Raw genomic sequence first — 20,313 nt, 5'->3', positions numbered from 1 at the left:
TAACATAATATAAAGTATCACTGATTCTCAAAGTGTGTGATTTTGTGTGTAACCGTTTCAAAAACCAGGATATTCTGTCAAGTCTTTTATTATCATTCAGATCACCTGCGACTTGAACAGCAAAACACAGTTTCCAACTTCACTCCAAACACGTCTTTCCATTAAAAAATTAGAACTTTTTAATACATTCTTACAAACCCTTTGTATAAATCAAAACACACTTTATATATATATATATCTGTACAGCAGGCACATATTGCGTATATATTACACTTCATAAAAAAATACATATACAAATCCCACACTTGAAAAATCCCACTTCAAGTTTTAATCAGTAGTTGGTTGATAACCCCCAGACAAATCAAATAACACCTCAGAAAATAAATCTCTCACACACACACACACACACACACACACACACACACACACACACACACACACAGACTTTAATGAAAGGCCACGTGTTTAGGGAATGCAGACAAGGTAAAAGAGTCCACTCCTCAGTCAAGTCCATCTGCAGTCTGCACTGTGACTGGATGCTGGGTGGGTGGGTGGGGTGGAGAGGGTGAAAGCCTGAGATGTCCCATGAGCATAGACAGTGAAAGGCTTTCATCTGTCTCAGTACTATGTTGCCAGACGCTCTCCATTTAAATGCGGCACTTTGGTCTCGAAGTCCAACAACACTGTATGCAACTCCACCCCTGAGTCCCGCTCATCTTCCTCCCCATCCTCCTCCTCTACCACCGCCTCCTCCACTCCTCTCCCTCGGTGCCCTCTCCAGGCCCGGTGACGTCCCCGTTTCCTGCGCAGGCAGAGAAGGCCCCTGAGGTCCAGGTGGGCCAGTGTGACTTCCAGTGTGTAGTAGAGGGACCAGAAAAGAGCAAAGCAGCCCAGCAACAGCAGGAACTGGAGGCGAGGACAAAGGAGAGATAGAGATAGAGATAGAGAGAGAGAGAGAAAGAGAGAGAGAGAGAGAGAGAGAGAGAGAGACAGACAGAGAGGAGGTAAATCACAACAGCAGAGCGACTGGGTTCTACAAATCACTGAAGGATGCATGTGTGGATGAAGTAGAAGACAAGAATGGCTACAAACGGGAAAAAGAAGAGGATGTGAAAGTAAAACTGATGACCAAGTTGAAGCATTCTGTGACCTTAGTGTTAGTATCCTTCCTGGTTTAGTTGAAAGGGATAAGCATAGCTGGGATCTATTACTGGATGTCTATGGGATTAATTAGCATATTTGCTAAAAGCAAATGCACATTAATATGTCTCCAAAGATACATGGATGGTGTACATTTTACAATTGACATCGCAACTTTTAACACAGTCATTAATGTCGGATTTCAGATCCACTTCCTGTGAAGGTGACAATTATTAATTTTTTCACCACAAATAGTAACTGGCAGGCAGAATTTCCTGCTAGACGGCATCTTTCCCTCATTTTCTACCGATTCAATAATTATGCTTAGTTTAAGGCATCAAATGAGAGATTATGGTTATTTGGATATACATAAATATCTGAGGTGTGCCCTCAATGGATAAAAGATCAAATGTATTAAGACACTGTATATTTTCAGAATAGCTGTTCTAAACTGGCCCGGTAAGTATCTGTTCTTATTAAAGCGTCTGTTGAAAAAAAGTAATGTTAGGCTGACAAGTCCAAAGTACCCTGTAACTGAGCTAAAGTAGGCTAAAACCTCCATCCAACAGTCCTCCATACTGCATACAGCTACATTTAAAAAAATCATACTTTAGCTTGTTTACTCTAAATAAGTAGAACATTTTGGAATTGCCTAGAAATGGAACTATCCCTTTAATGTTGATCTACTTAAGGTATTAGCAGTCTGGTTTCCAATATACATTACATAAGAGTAGACAGAAAGACACCTTGAGGCTGTTGGAGGTGAAGGGGCTGACGATCTCCGGAGGGATGTCCAGGCCTGGAGGGCAGGGCAAAGAGAAGCTGCTATCCAGATACTTGCCACTCATAGCCTCCTCCAGCAGCCTGTCAATCAATTAATCAGTGCACAGCCAATCAACATGCAAAACATCTTTCAAGCTTTCATGTCAATCAAAACACTGAGCCAGTCAAGGTGACACGTATTTGAATCAATTCAGAAACTATGATGAAAAACTATTAGTTAATTAAAACACAAATCCAGTAACAAAACGGGCACTCAACAACAGATGATCTCAACACTGTTCAGATGGCAGTGAGGTCTTACCTCTGTCTGTCCTGGACCTCGCTGGAGCTCATTGAGGAACCATACAGGGTCAACTGCGACTGCTTCAACACTCCCGCAGTGGCACACTTCTCAAGTGACGGCTCTTCTATAGGAGCACAGAGAAGGGTCAGTGTGGCAGGGTCAGGTACTGTACTCAAACAACATAACCAATGACTACCATACAAGAGACAGAAAGTTCCCACTCCTAAAAAAAAACATTCCCATCGCTGACACCTCTCAGTGTTTGAGTCGGTGTAAGAGCAGGGTCTTACTGTGGTCAGATATCTTGAGGGTGTACTGGCCTTTAGCGCTCTCTCCCCAGCAGCGCACAGTGGAGAAAGTCCAGTCCTGGTAGCCTGCTGGGTCTCTGTGTGCAAAACACAAAGAGACTACTTAATTAGACTGCAGTCATATCACCATACTTTAACATCTGAGGTACTGTTATATATGATCATTGCTGATTTTCTTGCTTGTCTATACTACCTAATTCTTCTTTAATTATTTAATTGAGACACTGATTTAACTTTGCATACAATTTAACTGTTCTAAAAAAGATACCAATGCGTAGGTTTGTACCTATCGATGGCCCGGCGTGCCCCGATGACTGATGTCATACCGCTGGGGCAGACCAACACAATCTCCACGTTGCCACGGCAAGGGTGGGTTATCGTAATGGTAACAGCCACATGCTCTAGTGTTTCCATTCCAGACTGTCTCAGGTCAGCAGCAGAGACTAAGGGAGAGGAGAGAGCAGCTTAGAGTGAGAGTGTGTGTGTGTGTGTGTGTGTGTGTGTGTGTGTGTGTGTGTGTGTGTGAGACAATTTCCTGGATTGATAAGCGTAGCCGTGGGCCTGTATATAGAAAAATTTGACTGTTCATTATAACAAATGTAATATATAATATGTGAAAACATAATTATGCAATCACTTTAATACATTTAACAGAGTTTCTGCAGGGTTCGGCAAGTTCAATTTAAGGATGGTAGAGACCTATTTAATAATGCATATAATAAAATGTAATACCTGTCTAACAATCATACCACAGTATGAAGAGTATGATGGAAAACCAGTAGGGATGTTATGGCTGGAAATTATTTATTAATATATCACTTCTTATATCAATTCCCTAAATATATATTAATTACAGTAATGTGACCTGGTCCCAGATGAGAAACATACAATGGATGGATGGATCAACCAACTAAAAAGTATTAATCCATTTAAGTTTTTGCTGAAAGTGATGCTTGTCCATTATGAAATGATTAGATAGTTACAAAGGCACTGCTATAGGTCTGAATTCAATACTTTTTAAGACTTTTCAAGACCTGCAAAAAACATCTAAGAAATGTATTCAGAGCGATGCTGTAATAAGATAAAACTGTATTGATCGCAGAATAACAATTCACAATAAAAAAAAACTGTTTATACTTAAAATATGGTACTATAAGAACTTCATTTGTTACACTCATCTTACTTTTACATGACTATGTTACACAACTTCTCAAGTAATGTTAGATGGTTAGCGTACTAATGTGACATGTAACACATTTTAAATACAATTTACTTTTAAATTGATTATGCTATTGCACATAATGTGACAGAGAGAGAAAACAAGCTGCTAGCAAAGGAACACATCAGGGTGAGCCTGAGATAGTTGCATACTGAAAGACATGGAGATTAAAAGAAATTCCTTGAAAATCTCTCACATGAGACTCCATATTCTTCTCTACTTTTTTTCCTTGAAATATCAGTCAGTCTTCCTGACCACCTCCCACCCTCCCACTGCAAGTGTTTGGTCATTTCCTGGTATTTCCTGGGCTCTGACTACTAATGAGCCGTGGTGCTCTCTGACCATGTAGGGCTGCACACAACCTCAGGGCAGGGAGGGTTGCAAAGGGACCAGGGAGCAAGGAGTGTAAACAGAGGTGTGGAATGAAAGAGTTAGGGGACAGATGTAGAGAAAGAGGGAGGGGAGAGAAAAGTGGAGGAAAGAGGGTGAGTACAGTGGATGTGAAATTAGTAAAGTGGATGCTGAGTGTGGAGGGGCGAAAGAAAGGAAAAGGAAAGAGGGCAGGGATTGAGAATAGATAACTGAAGTATCAAATAAAGAACAGAGATAGAGAAGTGGAAAGAAAAGGATTTGGTGGGGATGCATTTCTAACACTGATGCTGTGCCATAAAAAAAAAACTCCACTGTGGTGGTATGAGGAGCTCATTATGCGTGTCGAAAACTTAAGATTAAAAGTCATGTATTCAATACGTTTTCTCACAAATGCACCATTGTGGCAGAATAATTTGTATCCAGAGTTTTTAAAGTAAGAAAATATCCACTGGATAAACGTTCTTCCCTGCATGGGGGGTTGTATCAGTAATATACTCCAAACTATTGTCCAGGCAACAGAGGAACCAGGCTCAGAGATGAGAGAATAAAGACATATCTTTGGGCAATATGCTAGAAAATATCTGCTCTGCTGAACCACCAGCTTCTTTTTTGAAGTTCTGTTGCAAAGTTTTCTAAAATCCTGAATGACTTTTGCATGAGATAAAAACAGAGTCGGAATGTGCCAACTTAATTCACTGGGAAGCTATTAACACATGATGTGGGAGTGTGCCTCTGTTCAACACTTATGGGGTTGAGTATCCAGAGTTTTGTTGACAAACAAAGTTTTGCCAATACTGCTACTAATGATGACTCTTAGTTAGAATGTAATGAAAGGCACGGAAGGTTGGTGCCTGGGGGACTCACAGCCACCATTACACTCTGCATCATAGAAAGGCTGACATACTTTCATGATATTGTGTCACTTGAGCTGTCCAAGGTTCAAATTAATAATCCTCCACTTTAGAAATTTGGTCGCATGCAGCAGTTTCAAATTATTGTCATTTTATTTCACATTTGCAAATAAAGACTGAAAGAGGAAGAACACAACAAGAAGAAAAAAAGATATGTACAAATATGCAGAAATGCACAAAAATCCAATAAATTTGATATGGTATCATAACTCCAAGCATGCATTGACGACATGGATGGAAAAGATTTAGTGCTCACTGTAGATGTGCATTTTGTCTTCTCTCATTTCTTTCCCTTTTTCAGAACAAATTCCAGCGGAGTGCTGAACATGTCACATTTTTGAGGAACTTTTTTTAATCACAATATTTTTTTTCCTATACTTCAGAAAAACCCAGCACGCACGCACGCACGCACGCACGCACGCACGCTACGCACGCAGCACTAGGGAGAAGGAAAAGTTTCTGCAACAATGAGGTCACCATGAGCATTTGTGAAAATGTGTGTGAGGGAGAAAGAGACAGATCACACACAGACAGTCAAATATGACAGAATCAGAGCAGTGAGTAGTGCAAAAAGGGACAAAAGCTACTGAGTTAGGAAAAGTTGTAAAATACAAAAACAAATTGGGGGAAAAATTAAGAAAAAAGTAGGGGGAAAAAGAAATGGAGGCAATCTGGAAAAAGCTCTCCCAGTATTTCAATGTGGACGCAGAAACTCACAAACAAGAGAACATTACCTAATATGGACAGGCAGACTGGCTGAGGAATAGGCAGGCAGGGAGAGAGGGAGGGAGGAAGGGAGTCAGCTACGTAGTACAGAGTGCAAACTCGACAAGCAGCTGTCCAATACAGAGCTGAGAGAGTGAGAGAGGAGCAGACAAGCAGACCAAGTTACCTTTCCAGATGTGGATCAGCTCGTCGGGATAAGTTGGGATGGGCACTTCCTCCTTTATAACTGGGCTCTGATACGACACGAGAAACGGCACTGACTCCCATACCTGAGACAGAGAAGAGAAGAAACTTAGAGCTCTTGTGGTGGAAAAAAGAATCAATTATTAAGTAAACGTATGCATGTACCTTGGCAGCATTGACAAGTCTCCATGCATTGAGCAGACCAAAGCCGTGCTGGTGGCTGTGGTGAAAACCAGCTCCATTCACCCTCCAGTCTGCACTGTTGTCACACTGTTATAACAAATATAGAGATAACACACACAGCAAAGTTTACTTTTTAGTTTTTATGCAACAATATAAATAGATATGAGATCTAATGTTTTCATTAATGATCTTTAGAGGTGCTGGCAGGGTCCAAAATGAACACTTGCCAATCGCCAAATGCGGGTAAATTTTCTGTTTCTGAGGGTAAAAATCTCAGAGGGCTATCCGCCACATGGCTGGTAAATGTTTGTACCAATATAGTTGTGTTTTTCAGTCTTCATTTTGGTAAAGTCTTCTGTTCCTCTGATACCTGCACGTCAGAGTTTCGCGGGAGCGGGCCAATACACGCTCTCACGCACGCATTAAAAAAAAATTTAATTTAAATTGCAAATGTTTTATGGAGGAAGGAAATGCATTCATCGTGTTTGTTAGACCTCAAGGAAATAGACAATGCATTTTGGTGAGAAACACTGAACATAAACATAACTTTTATTTGTTTAAAAGAAAACTGCACAGGGCACCATTAACAGTAGGAGAGTTTCCCTGCACAGTTCTGACACAGGTATCCAGGTAAACTAAGTATCTCTACACAGGCCTGTATACAGTAACAACTGATGCAGCAACCGTTTCATCAGGCCTACCTTGGTGGCGGTAAAGGTGATGATGTGCTGTACGTCCCTCCAACTGAGACAGGGACGGACCTGCAGCATGAGGGCCACCATTCCGGCCGCCAGGGGGGCTGCGGCAGATGTGCCGGTGTGGCCATCCGTACAGCCAGTCCCCTTCCGCATCGACCAGTCTGACGTCACCTGCGGGGGCAGACAGATGGGCTGAGTGGGGAGGATACAACAATGGAGATTCAAAAATTTCAAAACTCTAAGTACATCTGACATTGACTGTGTACATAAAAAACATCTAAAAACAACCAGTTTCACATTGAATTACACTACGGTCATACTAAGTACATGCATAACACTGGATAGGATTTTCTTCTCTATTGTTACTTTTTACTAACACTACGCGCATTGTTCATAACTGATAGTCAATAGGGCTTTGACTTTTGTCCAAAAATCATATTCGAAGTTCGTTTGTTTATTAATATTCAAATATCTTTGAATATTTATTAATAATATTTTGACCATTAAATCCCTTCAGTAAGACTTATATTGGTATCAAACTTCGTATATGTTCTGTCCACCAGAGGGCAGTGTATCAGTCAATAGGCGTGCAATGATGTTTTCAGAAGAAAAACACACTGCCACAACCATTTTTTTTAATAAAAAGTCAGACCCTGGATTAAACACAAACAGAATGCTTTCAACAGGAAGTTCGTATATTTCACCGTAGCCTACGTAAGTGGTCTGATGTTTCTACTTTTGCGCTGGTGTGTGCGTCGAGCCGCGCGTGTGTGTGTGCGTGTGTGTGGGGGGAGTGTGTGTTAGAGTGAGAGAGTGACGGTGATTACCGGTAGCTTCAGAGCGAGTAGCGACTCTAGAGTCATAATGAGAGAAACAAAGTGTCTCCCCCGGCCGAGCGAGAGTTACATTTTGAAATGCGTGAAAAAGCCTCGGAATCTGAATTGAAAACGTTTACAAGCAAACGCATTTACAAAAAAACAATGCCCATAACAGCTTTGAATATTAAGGGCTGCCTAATATTCGTTCGAATATCAATATTTTTTTTTATATTCAAATTATATTCGAATAGCGAAGTTCGAAGTCAAAGCCCTAATAGTCAATGAAACATTTGCGTAATATACTGTATGTATGGTTTTTAGTTTTTTGCCTATTATAGTCCGATGCAAAACCTCAGAATCAGCACCCTAAGGTGTAAGGGTTTTATGTGACCTTGGTGGGATTTGAACCCACAACCTTATGGCGCTTACCCACAGCAGGTACCAGCTCTACTCGGCTCGGCCGCAATTCCCCGTCCACCTTTTTCCATTGCAGATTTAGAACCGCCTCATGCGTGAGGCGAGCGTGGCTGGTCGTCATAGTGATGCCGCAGGAAACTGCCGTGACCTAACGCGACATACATACTAGGGGTGGAACGGTACATGTATTCGTATTAAACTGAAACGGTACGGGCGTCTCGGTTCGGTACATGAATTTACACGGAGAATACACGGTATAAAAATAAATAAAACTCAGGTGCAAATTAATTAATGTAATGTGGAACTACTATAACATACGCGTTTCTTAGGGACACCTAATCTGTAGCCCCGCCTTAGCTCTGAAGCTCCCAAGCTCCGCCTACATGTCGAGTCGGTCCAGTGAGTCCACACCTTCTATATATAGTCTATGGTCCACACGAAGCAAACTAGTCCCTTCCATATACAACCAAACACGGATGTACTGTAGCTGTATCCCTTCTTGCCTTGAACACAAATGGCTTCCAGGCCCATTTGCTTCACTGTTTGCTCGCTTTTAGCTCCGCCGTTAGCTGTTAGCTGCTAGCTCCGCTGTTAGCGTGTGAAGCTAACGCCACAATTCGCCAACTGCTCTGTGTAACCGAAGCTGCTCTTTTAAAACCCCTGCTCTGTGCATTCACATATGAGAGCAGCGCTTGTCTCCCATATCACACTACTAGCTGATTGTCTTATTTTGTTTACAAATTCCAGATGGAGTCTGGAGATGATGTGGGGTGGCCTACTTATTGTTTACTGTTTACATCTTACTTTATACGCTTTAGGCTGTTGCAGCTAGCTCAGAGGAGAGACTGGATGACACTAGGTGGTACAGCCTGAAAACATGCACAATAAAAAAAAATTGCCTTCTGCATTTTTGTTATGCTTTTCCCTTCATTGTACCGAACCGAACCGTGATGTCTGAACCGAGGTATGAACCGAACCGTGACTTCAGTGTACCGTTCCACCCCTAACACATACAGGTGTGTTGTTTTTGATTCTCGGCATGTAGTTGGAGGTGATACTAAAAAAAGTACCTGTTGGCAAGTACAAGGGACTTCTTTTTGATAATGGAAAACCAAAAAATGTGAGTAGAGTCGAGTCAAGCAGGTACCATGTAATGGAAAAACAGCACTAGTGCTGGTAACAGTAGTGCTTAAACCATCAGGGCCACAAAGGACCACTGTGTGTACAATACAATAGTGTGGATGAGGCTGGTGATGACATCACTGCTGACCAATATCAGGCCTGGATTCGACATTCAAGAAGATTTTTCACAAGGTGCATATACTATGAAAACATACATTGTGATGTGGACGAGAACTTATTTTTCAGTTCTGTTACAGTGTTTTTTTTTTAACAGTATTTATAATTATTTATAATAAATGTTGCAATAACAGTTTATTTCCTGCATCCCAGATTGGGGATGATGTCTTCATTGATCACACTTCTGATGGGACAGGAATTATGGAAATAGTTTGTTGTTGAATTTGATGTACAGTTACATTTCTGCCTACTGTAATGTGAAAACAGTGAAGCAAACGGATCATCTTTAGCACTTCAAAGGGTAATTTTAAAATATGTACATTGTTTGGTCTTGGAGTAAGTGATTGTTACAATAGCTTAACTGAAAGAATTGCACTACGATATGTTTAGGTAACTTAACAAATGTGCTCGTTGTATTTCACCAGAAACTTAGTGGTTGAAAAACATTGGTCTTGTAGTGAAAGATGTTTACAAGCCAAATGAAAGGAGAATCAGTTGCTTTGAATGCAAGATTTAATGATTTACAAGTATGATCAGTTGGGAGTCTTGTACTTAAACTAAAAAAACCTGTAATATTGTTTTACAGGTTTGTCTATAGTGTATCTAGTGGACAGCAAAATCCACCCAGATGCAAGGTGCACGCACGTACAAACATGTCTCATTTGTCTAACATGTACACCATCTGCTGGTGCTAACACAATAAGTGACAGCCTGTGTGACAGAAAAGCCACAGCAATGTGGGCTGAGGAATTCCAAGCCCTCTGTGCTTACATGTGGATGACCTGTGGGCCTTTCCAACAGCTGTCGGGGCCGTGTAGAAGGTTTTAAGCTACTATGCAGTGTTGTGCATGTTCATCCAGAGATGTCTATGTGGTAGTGAGAGTATACAATTATTATCAGGAGACATGTTCTGTAACTCAACAACATGCAACACATTTGTGTTAATTATTTCCACATGCCACTTTATATTCAATAAGAAACCCTGAATCTCTTAAGGTAAATGGCTGAATCTAGAATATATAATCCTGTGTCATGTTTTGGTAAGCCACAGCTATTTCTCAGGGCTTACATAAATCCATTATAATTGACGAATCAGTATGACTAGCTGACTAGCTGACCATCAGCTGAATTGTCAGACTCAAAACTCTGTGATGCATTTGGGAAGGCAGCTGTTCTTGGGAGACTAAATGGTTTCTTCATAATAATACAGTAGTGGGCAGTGTGTGGTAAGCACTTGGCCTGTGAGTAAACTGCGGTCAGTGGTGGATCAGTCTTCTCCAGAGAGACACAATCCTGGCTAAACTCTTCTCCCCCAGGCGATGACATCCCTGGGCCAAACTGTGTTGCCATGGCGACACCCGCAAACAGTGGCAAATAAAGGTCAGTGGCTTCGATGGGCCCTTACTCCTGTCATCATCCGTCATCGTTTCAGATGAAAATAGTCTCTGCTCCTCCTGATGTGGAGCTGCGCTTTTACAAGATTTTGTCCACCTTCAAGTAGCTCATAATCGACTCCCTGCTTTCTGGTTTCTGATGCAACTATTCATCTATTCTCTGTTCTCGTCATCCTTTGTGCATGTGTGCGTGTGTGCGTATATGTGTGTGTGTGTGTGTGTGTGTGTGTGTGTGTGTGTGTGTGTGCTTTCCAGTAAGACCTACAATGCTCCTCAGCTTGCTCCCCCCGCTGCTGAAAGTGACAGCCAGCATGGATGCACACTCTTCAGCATAGAAGGGCATCCTGCCTTTCTCATCGACCGCTCCTGCAAAGCACACACACACACGCACACAATTATTTATAGTTATGGCCTGATGAACACATGTCCACACCCCAAACACAAGTGAACACACGCCAGAGGGCCTTTGTGTCTTACCGATTGTTATGGTGTAGATGGAGTTGGCGTAACCGTCAAAGTTGCAGTTGTCATTGTATTGACCTCCGTTGCCACTGGCAACCACAAAGATGCTGCCGAAACCTTGTCTGCCTGCAATCACCCCGTGCTGCAGCGCCGCCTGTCGAGGAAGAAAAAGTCATGCTGTGATAAAAAAAGAGTCTTTCTACATGCCTACTCCTCTGTAATTGATCTGTTGCAGTGTACTGCCCCCTGCAGGACGAAATCAATACTTCACACAAACTTTCTCTCTTACCTTGCCTAGGGGATGGGGTCCATCCACAGTGTGTCCGTCATCATCTGGACCCCAACTGGAGGAAACAGGAGTCTAAATCAGAATCCCAGCAAGACTTGTACAATATGCTATTATGGCATAGAAAATTACATGGAAATACAGACATAAAAAAATGCTAAGAAATAAATTGCAAGTGAGCAAACAAAGGCTGTCAAAGGCTTGTGGAAACAAGAGACACATGCACATTGGTGGTATTGTACTGTCTATAAAAGCCACTTTCCCAATGGAAATCCCTAATAGGACCAGAGAGTAGGGCTGGGTGATATCAAATATCACAATATTTTTGACCAAATACCTCGATATCGATACCACAACAATATTGTAGTGTTGACTATTGGTGCTTTCACAAAATATTTACACAATGAGATTTTTGATAAATAATCATCAGTAATGTGGATATAATGACTAAGTGGGTAAAGGCAAATAATAGAACAGTTACAACAGTCTGGTAAGTTCAGAAAAGTACATCGCTTTACTGTAATGCAGCCTTTAAAACCAGGAAAAGACAACACTTATGTCATATTACGATATCCAAAATCTAAGACGAAATCTTGTCTCATATCACGATATTGATGTAATATTGATATATTGCCCAGCCCTACCAGAGAGAGACGTGTTTGTTACCTGCAGCTGTAGATGTCGTTGACCTGGTAGTGCTTGTTGAAGGCTATGGCCTCAAGGCTGTCCGTCAGCGGGCCGTCCAAGACTCTAATACCTGAACACAAACAACGACAAGCGAGAGATGTTTCAGCCCATACATTTACCCACAATCTCAGCTTCCTTCTGAATGATTCTTAACACTGGGACATCCAAGTTTAAAATTCCAAATTGTCTGTACCTGCGACCTTGCTGCCGTAGGCCACCCCCACAGCACAAAAGCTGTTGTTGGGAACGGCTGCAATCTCTCCGGCACATCGCGTACCGTGGTGGTTGTCGCTTTGGATGTCCGGGTGAGGCATTGGGTCTGGGTCATTGGAGTTCAGGTCGTAACTGCCCTCTGCACTCTGAAAAGGTTGAAAAATGATCGTTGGAAAATGAGTGTCTGGTTAACACTCTACTAGTAAGACTTGGTGCAGTGGAGACCCTCTCACAACACATTCACTGAAACGGCTTCTTTCCTTTATCGTTTTCAAAATGTTCAGCCATGACGGCAGGAATAACAGCTCACAGTTCAGTTAGTTTTGACTTACATAGTTGGGCTGGATGTCCTGGTGGGTGTGCTCCACCCCGTCATCTACCACCACCACTGTGACTCCTTGGCCAGTTATGTTGCGCTCCCACACCCCTGTTACATTGATGTCCATACCCTTATTAAGGTAATTGTGCTGCAAGAATAAGAGGAGTAAGGAAAGGCTAATAAGGGGAAAAGGAGAATAAGTACAGGATTTAAAATGCAAGTCAAGGAAGTTAAAGTGGTGAGGTGAGGATTCCAAAAGTGCAGGCTTCTCCCGCCTCTACTTTTCAGGCGGCACCGACTAGCCTAAGCATCACTATGGAGTATTTATTTGGATAGTACTTTGGTTGTCTGATGTTTTTGTATGCACAGGACACACACTGTGCAACCAGGTGACACATTAAGCGATGTAACCCTAATCCTAAATTGTTTTATTCCCCCAACCCTTAACACTAACCAGCATCCTTTTAATATCTTGTTTTAAGATGTTTATAAGGTTGTTTTATATTTAGAGGAGTCAATATTATTACCTCCGCCAAGGAGGTCATGTTTTCTGCTCTGTCTGTCTTTTCTGTAAGAATCCATTCATTTTGGAAGCGGATCCAAATCATGGGGTGGATAAACAAATCATTTTTCTCTTTCGATAATGATTAATTACCACAAATCTCACATGTATATTCCACTTCACCGAGCCCTTTATGCATACAGGATGCTGTGTTAAATGGAAATGGTCAATATCAGGTGTGACTGTATATGCTCTTATTGTACTTTGCACCCTGATTAAGGTGTAACAACAGAGGACAGTTGAAGAGGTGTGGGGGGAGATACGTCAACAAATTAACATCATACACTTCCAGAGGACATCATTATCTCTGAGTGGCAAGCTATGACAGCAAACTTTTATGGTGCCAATTTAGCAAAAATGTAAGTACTGAGGGGCTGAAAAAATAGGTCACAAAAAAAATATAACAGTACCGACCTGTAGCTGACATTACAGCAGCCCATTTGATGAACTTTTATGACCCAGTCTCCCGATGGCTATCGATGGCTATATTGGTTCCCAAATAGGCCTATATGTTGGTGTTAACATGTTTCTGTCTATGAGATTAGCAAAAACATTTCTGACTTACTCCATTTTAACACAAAAGTCCAATAAAAAAATTAAATAATCCACACTGAGCTGATAAAAAAGTAAAAGGACAAGCAGCTCTCATCGACAGGAAAAGTAAATCAAAGCACAGGTTGGCACTGTGTAAAACAGGCTCCTGATGGGCTGTCTGCTAGACTGGTTATACATAAAGTGCTAGTGTTGAAACAAAAAAATTCAAACAATGACTATTGTACGCACATTATGTTGTCAGGTAAATTATTAATTTATTAATTATTGACAGCCAAGTTAACGTTAGGCACTGAACTAAGGTAAGTCTGACTACTAGACAACTAGTGAGTGAATAAGATGGTAAAAAATGGCAAATGGACTGCATTTATATAGCGCCTTTCTACCTTACAGGACTAAGCCCTTTACAATTCACACACACATTCATGGATGGTGGTGGAGCTGCCATGCAAGGCACTGGCCTGCCCATTGGGACCAACTTGGGGCTCAGAGTCAGAGTCTTGCTCAAGGACTACCTCCTGAGCCACAGCAATATACACAATAGTCTAGATTCTCACCAGATGCCACTGTTTAGGGTAATTGGGATCGTTGAAGGCCATCGATCTCTTAGAACGGCTCAGCACTCTCTCCTGGGAGTACCACAGGACGTGAGGGTGGGCTGCCAGGACGTCCCCAGGCCAGACACTCTTGCTCCAAATACCAGCCACAGATGCAGGCTTGACAGAACACAGCAAGTAGTGGCCTTCTAGCTGTCCAACCTGGCCCTGGTTTTTCAGCCCAGCCTGCTCTGCTACCTGGGATAGAGAGAATACTGATGATAAGTACAAATTAAACTCGGACAATACTTCTAAAAGATGGCAACTTGTGTTTTTTCCCTGACCTAGGCAACTTTAAAACAGATGAGATGAAACATTGTTCCCTGCGGAGAAATGGGGTTGCTGCAGAAAATAGGATACATATGGGGAGCATTAAACATGAAGCAAAAAAACTGAAAACATACAGTATATTGATTTTTAAAAGCTTAATGACAGTGGCATACTGGGAGAAAGAAAATGCTGTAGTAAGCAACACGACAATATCAAAGTATCGTTGGTGATATTTGATTCTGAGCTCTGTCATGATAATCTTGGGAAAAAAAGGAAAATTCTGCACAATGCTCTTGTTGCAGCATTAACATTTACTAAAGTAAAAACTCACCTTTACCAACGCACCTGCACAGAAGAATTATTGGATGTGCAATTTCTTTCTCTATCATGATAAACAAATCAGTGCTGTTGTTAGTTACAAGTTACTATCAGTTAAGAACTATTTCCAATCTCAAGCCAATTCTGTCCTCCTATGAAATGGAAAAAGTAGTTCATTACATCCAGACTGGACTATTGCAACTCCCTTAATTCAGGCCTTCCCCAGTCTTCATAAACTTGCCTACTGATGGTCTAAAATGCAGCTGTAAGAATGTTGACTGGTACTAAGAAGTGTGAGCACGTTGCCCCAGTGCTAGCCTATCTTCATTGGCTCCCTGTTCACTTTAGAATCTAACTTAAGACACTACTGATCACCTTCAAGGCTCTTAATGGTAAGGCCCCGTCATATATTACAGATCTTATTCACCGGCACTCAGGCCCGAGGTCTCTCCCCCACGATCACGCCTGAAACTAAAAGGTGACAAACATTGCAGTTGCTGTTCCAAAACTTTGGAACCAGTTGCCATTAGATATCAGATGTGCTCCCTTACCCTAGTTACTTACTTACTTACACAAATTATAGAAAGAAAATAAATATTTGTCAGAACAGAGAATTGAGTCCCTGTGCTTTGGGAAAATCCACAGATGGACCACCTCTATAAAGATTAAAACATGTATCTAGTAGTAGTAGTAGTAGTAGTAGTAGTAGTAGTGGTGTAGTGTTCGTGAAGTACTGTACCATGTTGGCTATCACATCCAGGTGCACAGAGCTCTGTTCACCATCTTTTTCCTCATGATGTGGGCCAGAGTGGAGCCGGACGGCCCAGGACTGCCCCAGGCCGCAGGAGAGTGACCGCCAAGGTGAAGGTGGAGAGGAGGCAGAAAAGGGAATCGATGGGGCAACGGGAGGCAGGAGGGTCAGAAGCAAGAGGAAGAGGGAGGACAGAAAAAGAAGGAGCAGGAATGTGGGAAAATAGGGTGTTGCCATGGCAACGGAAAGTGACACACAGGGTCAACCAGGCAAGCCTTCCTCATCTGAACAGCAACCTGGAGACAAAGACAGACAGGGAGAAAAGAAGATCTTGTTAGCTGTGAAGGCAATGACAATATGTGGCTGGTTGCTCATCATCTGTGTGCTGCATTCAGAGGCCACTTATTAAATTCACAGCATCGCACTAACTGGACGACAGTTCAGAGAGCTGTGGCCGCAGCACATTCGATTAACACTCTGTGGTTACACCAGTGGTCCTGCACGGAATACCGTGAAGTGGCTTTTACAGATGAATGCTATTCTATTTGCACTGTTAGGCTAGAAAATTCAATAATCGAACGCAAGCAAATGGTGGTGTGGGTGTCTCTCAATTAAAGGGGGCAATTTAATTCAAAAATACAAACAAAAGTACGCACAATGTAGCTCCCTTCAGTGCAATTTATTGGCACATATACCAGAAACCTTTCTAGCAGTGAGCCTGAGGCCCCAAGGCAGTTGCCTGTTGGCCAGTTGGTAATCCAGCCTTGACTACAGGTAGTATTCAATACTCTTTAGTTCAGTTAACTATTTTACCTGGAGCTCAAATGTATATAATAACACAAACCTGACTCTGACACTCTAATTATGGACACTAAATGAAAAGGAAATAACAAGATTACTAAGGTCATCTAGCTAAATGTCACAACTTCAAGTCAGGAGAAGCTACTGTAGAATTAAACCATAATTTACTAGATCTGTCGAAGGAAGCTTGTTTTTCCTGTTTTAATTAACACTTGTGCAATTGTATTGTAAATAGGACTTAACACACCCCACGCCCAAATTGTCCTTAAGCAAAACAACAAACCCCTGCCAGCTGCTCTTTAGCCAAATCTCTGGCTCTGTCTGACCACATGATAAAGGATCCATATTACATCCATATCACAAACGTGATAACGTTAGATGGAAGTGTTATTAACAGATCCCCCTTCAAACATTTAAATGACGTTGATATTGACAACAGTAACGTTAGCTTAGATTCCGCTGCTTCAATTCAGCGTTATTTTGTATTATCAATGGTGCAACCACATGCTATACGCTCGCATTTGCTGTTAAACCGGTTAGCTCTCTGGCAAGCTAAGCTAGCTCTGAATTTTGCTGATTGTTTAGTTTTAGTGTTAAGCTAGTTAAAGTTAGGTCAGTTAGCTGAGTTTAGTAATTTAACGGACTGCGACTGTGAGACTCTAACTTTATAGTTATAATAACATAATATATTACTATAAACTAAAAACAACAGAATAAAAGCAATTAAAAAAAAAACTTGGGAGTGGGACTCGAGTTTCAACCGAGGCATTGTTGTTGTCATAGTAAGCTAACGTTACCATTAGTATCCTGACGCTAATTGATATTGCTGTTCTTTAGTGAGATATGACAGTTCGAACCAGTAAGTTGGCCATGGCGATTCATTGCGATTATATAATGGTACCTTACCTTTACACTAAATTCGTTTTTCATCTGTTCCCTGTGAGATTTGTGAAAAACATTAAGCTTGTCATATCATTTCCCGTAACACACAAGTTACGTTACAAGCCAAACGTACTACGTCATACAGTTGTTGCGCAAACGTCCTGCGTCAGACCTGATTGGTTCCACACAGGTACTGCACATGGATACAAAATAAGAAAACGCAGAAGTCCAAAAAGGCAGAAATGTAATCTGTTTAACCCTCCTTGTTGTCCTCGGGTCAAATTTGAGCCATTTTCAAAAAGTCTATATAAAAAATGTGGGTTTCTTTCAACAAATTGTCAAAAAAAAATAACGTGAATGGTTCCATACAACGTTCTTTTGTGTAAAATAGCTAAATGATCAGTTCAATACTTTCAATTAATTTGGGTATTTTATCAGATTGAATAGTATTTGGTTGAAAGAAGTGACAAAAATGCTTCAAAAACATGGGAGAAAGACATCAGACAAAGTGACAAACTTGGTAAAAGTGACAAAAACTTGTGGAAAAAAAGTTTCAAAACATCAAAAGCCACAAAGGTGTCGAAAAAGACGACTAAAACATTGGGGGAACATTTGACCCAAAATGACAAAAAGCTGCATGGTCTACGGGAAGTCAACAAGAGGGTTAAAATGGAAAAGTTAGTGAATTGAACATATAAATAGCCTACATATTTTTTTGAGTAAACACTAACGTCGCAGAACCTGCCTACACTTTCATTCTCTAAAATAAAACAAAAGTTGTGTCAGGCAGATATGATATGTGTGACAGAAGAGTTTCAGAGTTTTCAGCAGCAGCAGTTTCATGTTTACAATCAGTCTGCATCTCAAAAGTCCAGTTTTCATTTTGCTGCAGCTTCAGAGAATGAGCTGAGGTGCTGGGTGATGTACTTTGATTCAGTGTGTAGTTCATCATTTGTATATATATATATATATTTTTTAACTTATATACAAATCTATTTTGACTTATTTGCTCTTGTCTTGTTTGAATTTAATAGCAAGTATGTTTAACATTAAAACATGATTTATAAAATCATGCCAACAATTATTAGGCTATTTTAATAGCTTAGTATTTTATGCACTAAAAAGGTATGTATAAAGGCTTTAGGCTGCCCTACACGTTATTATAGGCCCATTTTTAAATGCAACTTCATTTTATACAATATATGTAGGGGGTCCCTGATCCGTCTCTCTTTCAGTTAAGGGGTCCTTGGTTTAAAAAACGTTGAAGCCCCCTTTTCTAAAGACATAAATACATTGATGCTGATCCTGCACAGTGTGAGGAGACAGTATGCCAGTGTTCTGATCCTTTTCAGCTTGTGACCCTTTAAAATAAAGCAGCATGCTCTTGTGTCTTCTAATCACAAGGTTTTTAGTGTGGACATAGATGAGCAGTGTCCCCTCTCAGATAGCGTGATGTATTTGAAGGTTTTGTGGGAAAAGTGAACATGATTTTGTGCTACATTTTTCTTCTTTTTGTCCCCCTATTATGACTCAAAATTGTCTTGGGACCCCATGGGAGTTACTACTGCATGTTGTGGAGCAGAAGGCCTGTCGGTGGCGTTGTGCACCTTAATGAAATTTATCAGTCCACCATCTGCAATTTAAAAGTACACAAATAAAGGTATTTGTTGTTTTAATTAAACATCAGTAATGGATAAACCTGAATATCAAAAAGTGATTTAAAAAACTGTAAGGACACTTAGGCTAGATTCAATTAATCTAAGATACCCTGGCCAATGTGTTTCTCAAATAAAATGAATCCTTAAAGCTGCACTGATCACGTGGCCGAGTTAGCTCAGTTGGTAGAGCAGGTACACATATCATGTCATTCCCCCTTTCTCTATCCTTTCATGTCTTCATCTGTCCTATAGAAATAAAGGCCTAAAATGCCCGGAAAAATATAAAAAAAAAAAAAAGAAAAAAAGCTGCACTGATCAATATTTTGTATTATTAACTATGGAAATAAATGACTAGGTATAATGAAAAAGGGGTCGCTCATAGTAAGAAGTGTTTTTAGCAACGTCCAGGTCATTTCTTATGTTTCGTAGCCTACAACTTTACAGTTTTGGTTCACTCTCACTGCTCTCTTCAGCACAATTTCCATCAGCAGCAGGCAGTTGTTTTAAGTAAAAAAGAGTTCTGATAAAGCCACGTAACCAACTCACCAAATGACAGAGAGAAACAGTTACAACTAGCGGGTGAACATAGTTGAGCATTCAGCAGCTAAAAAGCCAGATATTGCTCTCACGAGTAGGTCTGTCACGATAGTCAATACATGGACTTATCTCACGATATATGGAAATGAGCTCGATAGCTTTTGGTGACACAATATATTGCAATTGATCATTTGTATAATTGAAAATAAAGATTTATTCATTTTGACATACAAATGAATGTTACCAACATTTTAATTGTAGATTGTCTGCTTTCTGTGTCGGAGGAAGAGGCGGGGCTCAAGCATATCATTAAAGGTGCAGTAGGTAAGACTTATAAAACTAACTTTCTGTCATATTTGCTGAACCTGACCCTATGTTCAAGTAGAACTACATGAAGCAGGTAATTCAAAAAAAAATCTGGCTCCTCTGGTACCACCTACAGCCTGTAGTGTGATTTGCAAAAATCCACCACTCCCTGTTCAGATGCACCAATCAGGGCTGGGGGGGGGGGTGTCAAGTTGATAGTTGATGTCTTGGCTTTGTTAATCCTTGCTGTAGAGAGATCAACATAACTATGTCTAGAAAATATGCTAACCACTGTTTTATACAAAGCGAGTGGGGGGGAGCCAGCGTTGAGCTATCATTTTCTTGGTTGCAGTTGAGCCGGCTAGCCAAATCTCCCTCT

At 41.0% G+C, this 20,313-nt stretch overlaps 1 protein-coding gene across 1 annotated transcript; it reads right to left on the bottom strand.

Annotated features, from left to right (window-relative positions):
* Positions 1-72: 72 nt before the first annotated feature.
* On the bottom strand, positions 73-17,565 carry pcsk7 (proprotein convertase subtilisin/kexin type 7). Its single transcript, XM_078246675.1, has 17 exons — positions 17,458-17,565; positions 15,739-16,046; positions 14,373-14,609; positions 12,715-12,849; positions 12,363-12,528; positions 12,149-12,239; positions 11,486-11,540; positions 11,212-11,350; positions 11,000-11,100; positions 6,810-6,977; positions 6,091-6,195; positions 5,909-6,011; positions 2,801-2,957; positions 2,497-2,591; positions 2,225-2,330; positions 1,887-2,004; positions 73-906 (listed from the first exon to the last, which is right to left on the bottom strand). The coding sequence occupies exons 2-17, from the start codon at positions 15,985-15,987 to the stop codon at positions 625-627; spliced, it is 2,307 nt and encodes a 768-aa protein (XP_078102801.1). The 5' UTR covers positions 15,988-16,046; positions 17,458-17,565; the 3' UTR covers positions 73-624.
* Between the last annotated feature and the right edge of the window lie 2,748 nt (positions 17,566-20,313).

Source organism: Sander vitreus, chromosome 3 (assembly GCF_031162955.1).
Source record: "Sander vitreus isolate 19-12246 chromosome 3, sanVit1, whole genome shotgun sequence".
Taxonomy (NCBI): domain Eukaryota; kingdom Metazoa; phylum Chordata; class Actinopteri; order Perciformes; family Percidae; genus Sander; species Sander vitreus.
Note: the sequence above shows the minus strand (reverse complement) of the source record. Positions and strands in the feature narration are given on the sequence as shown.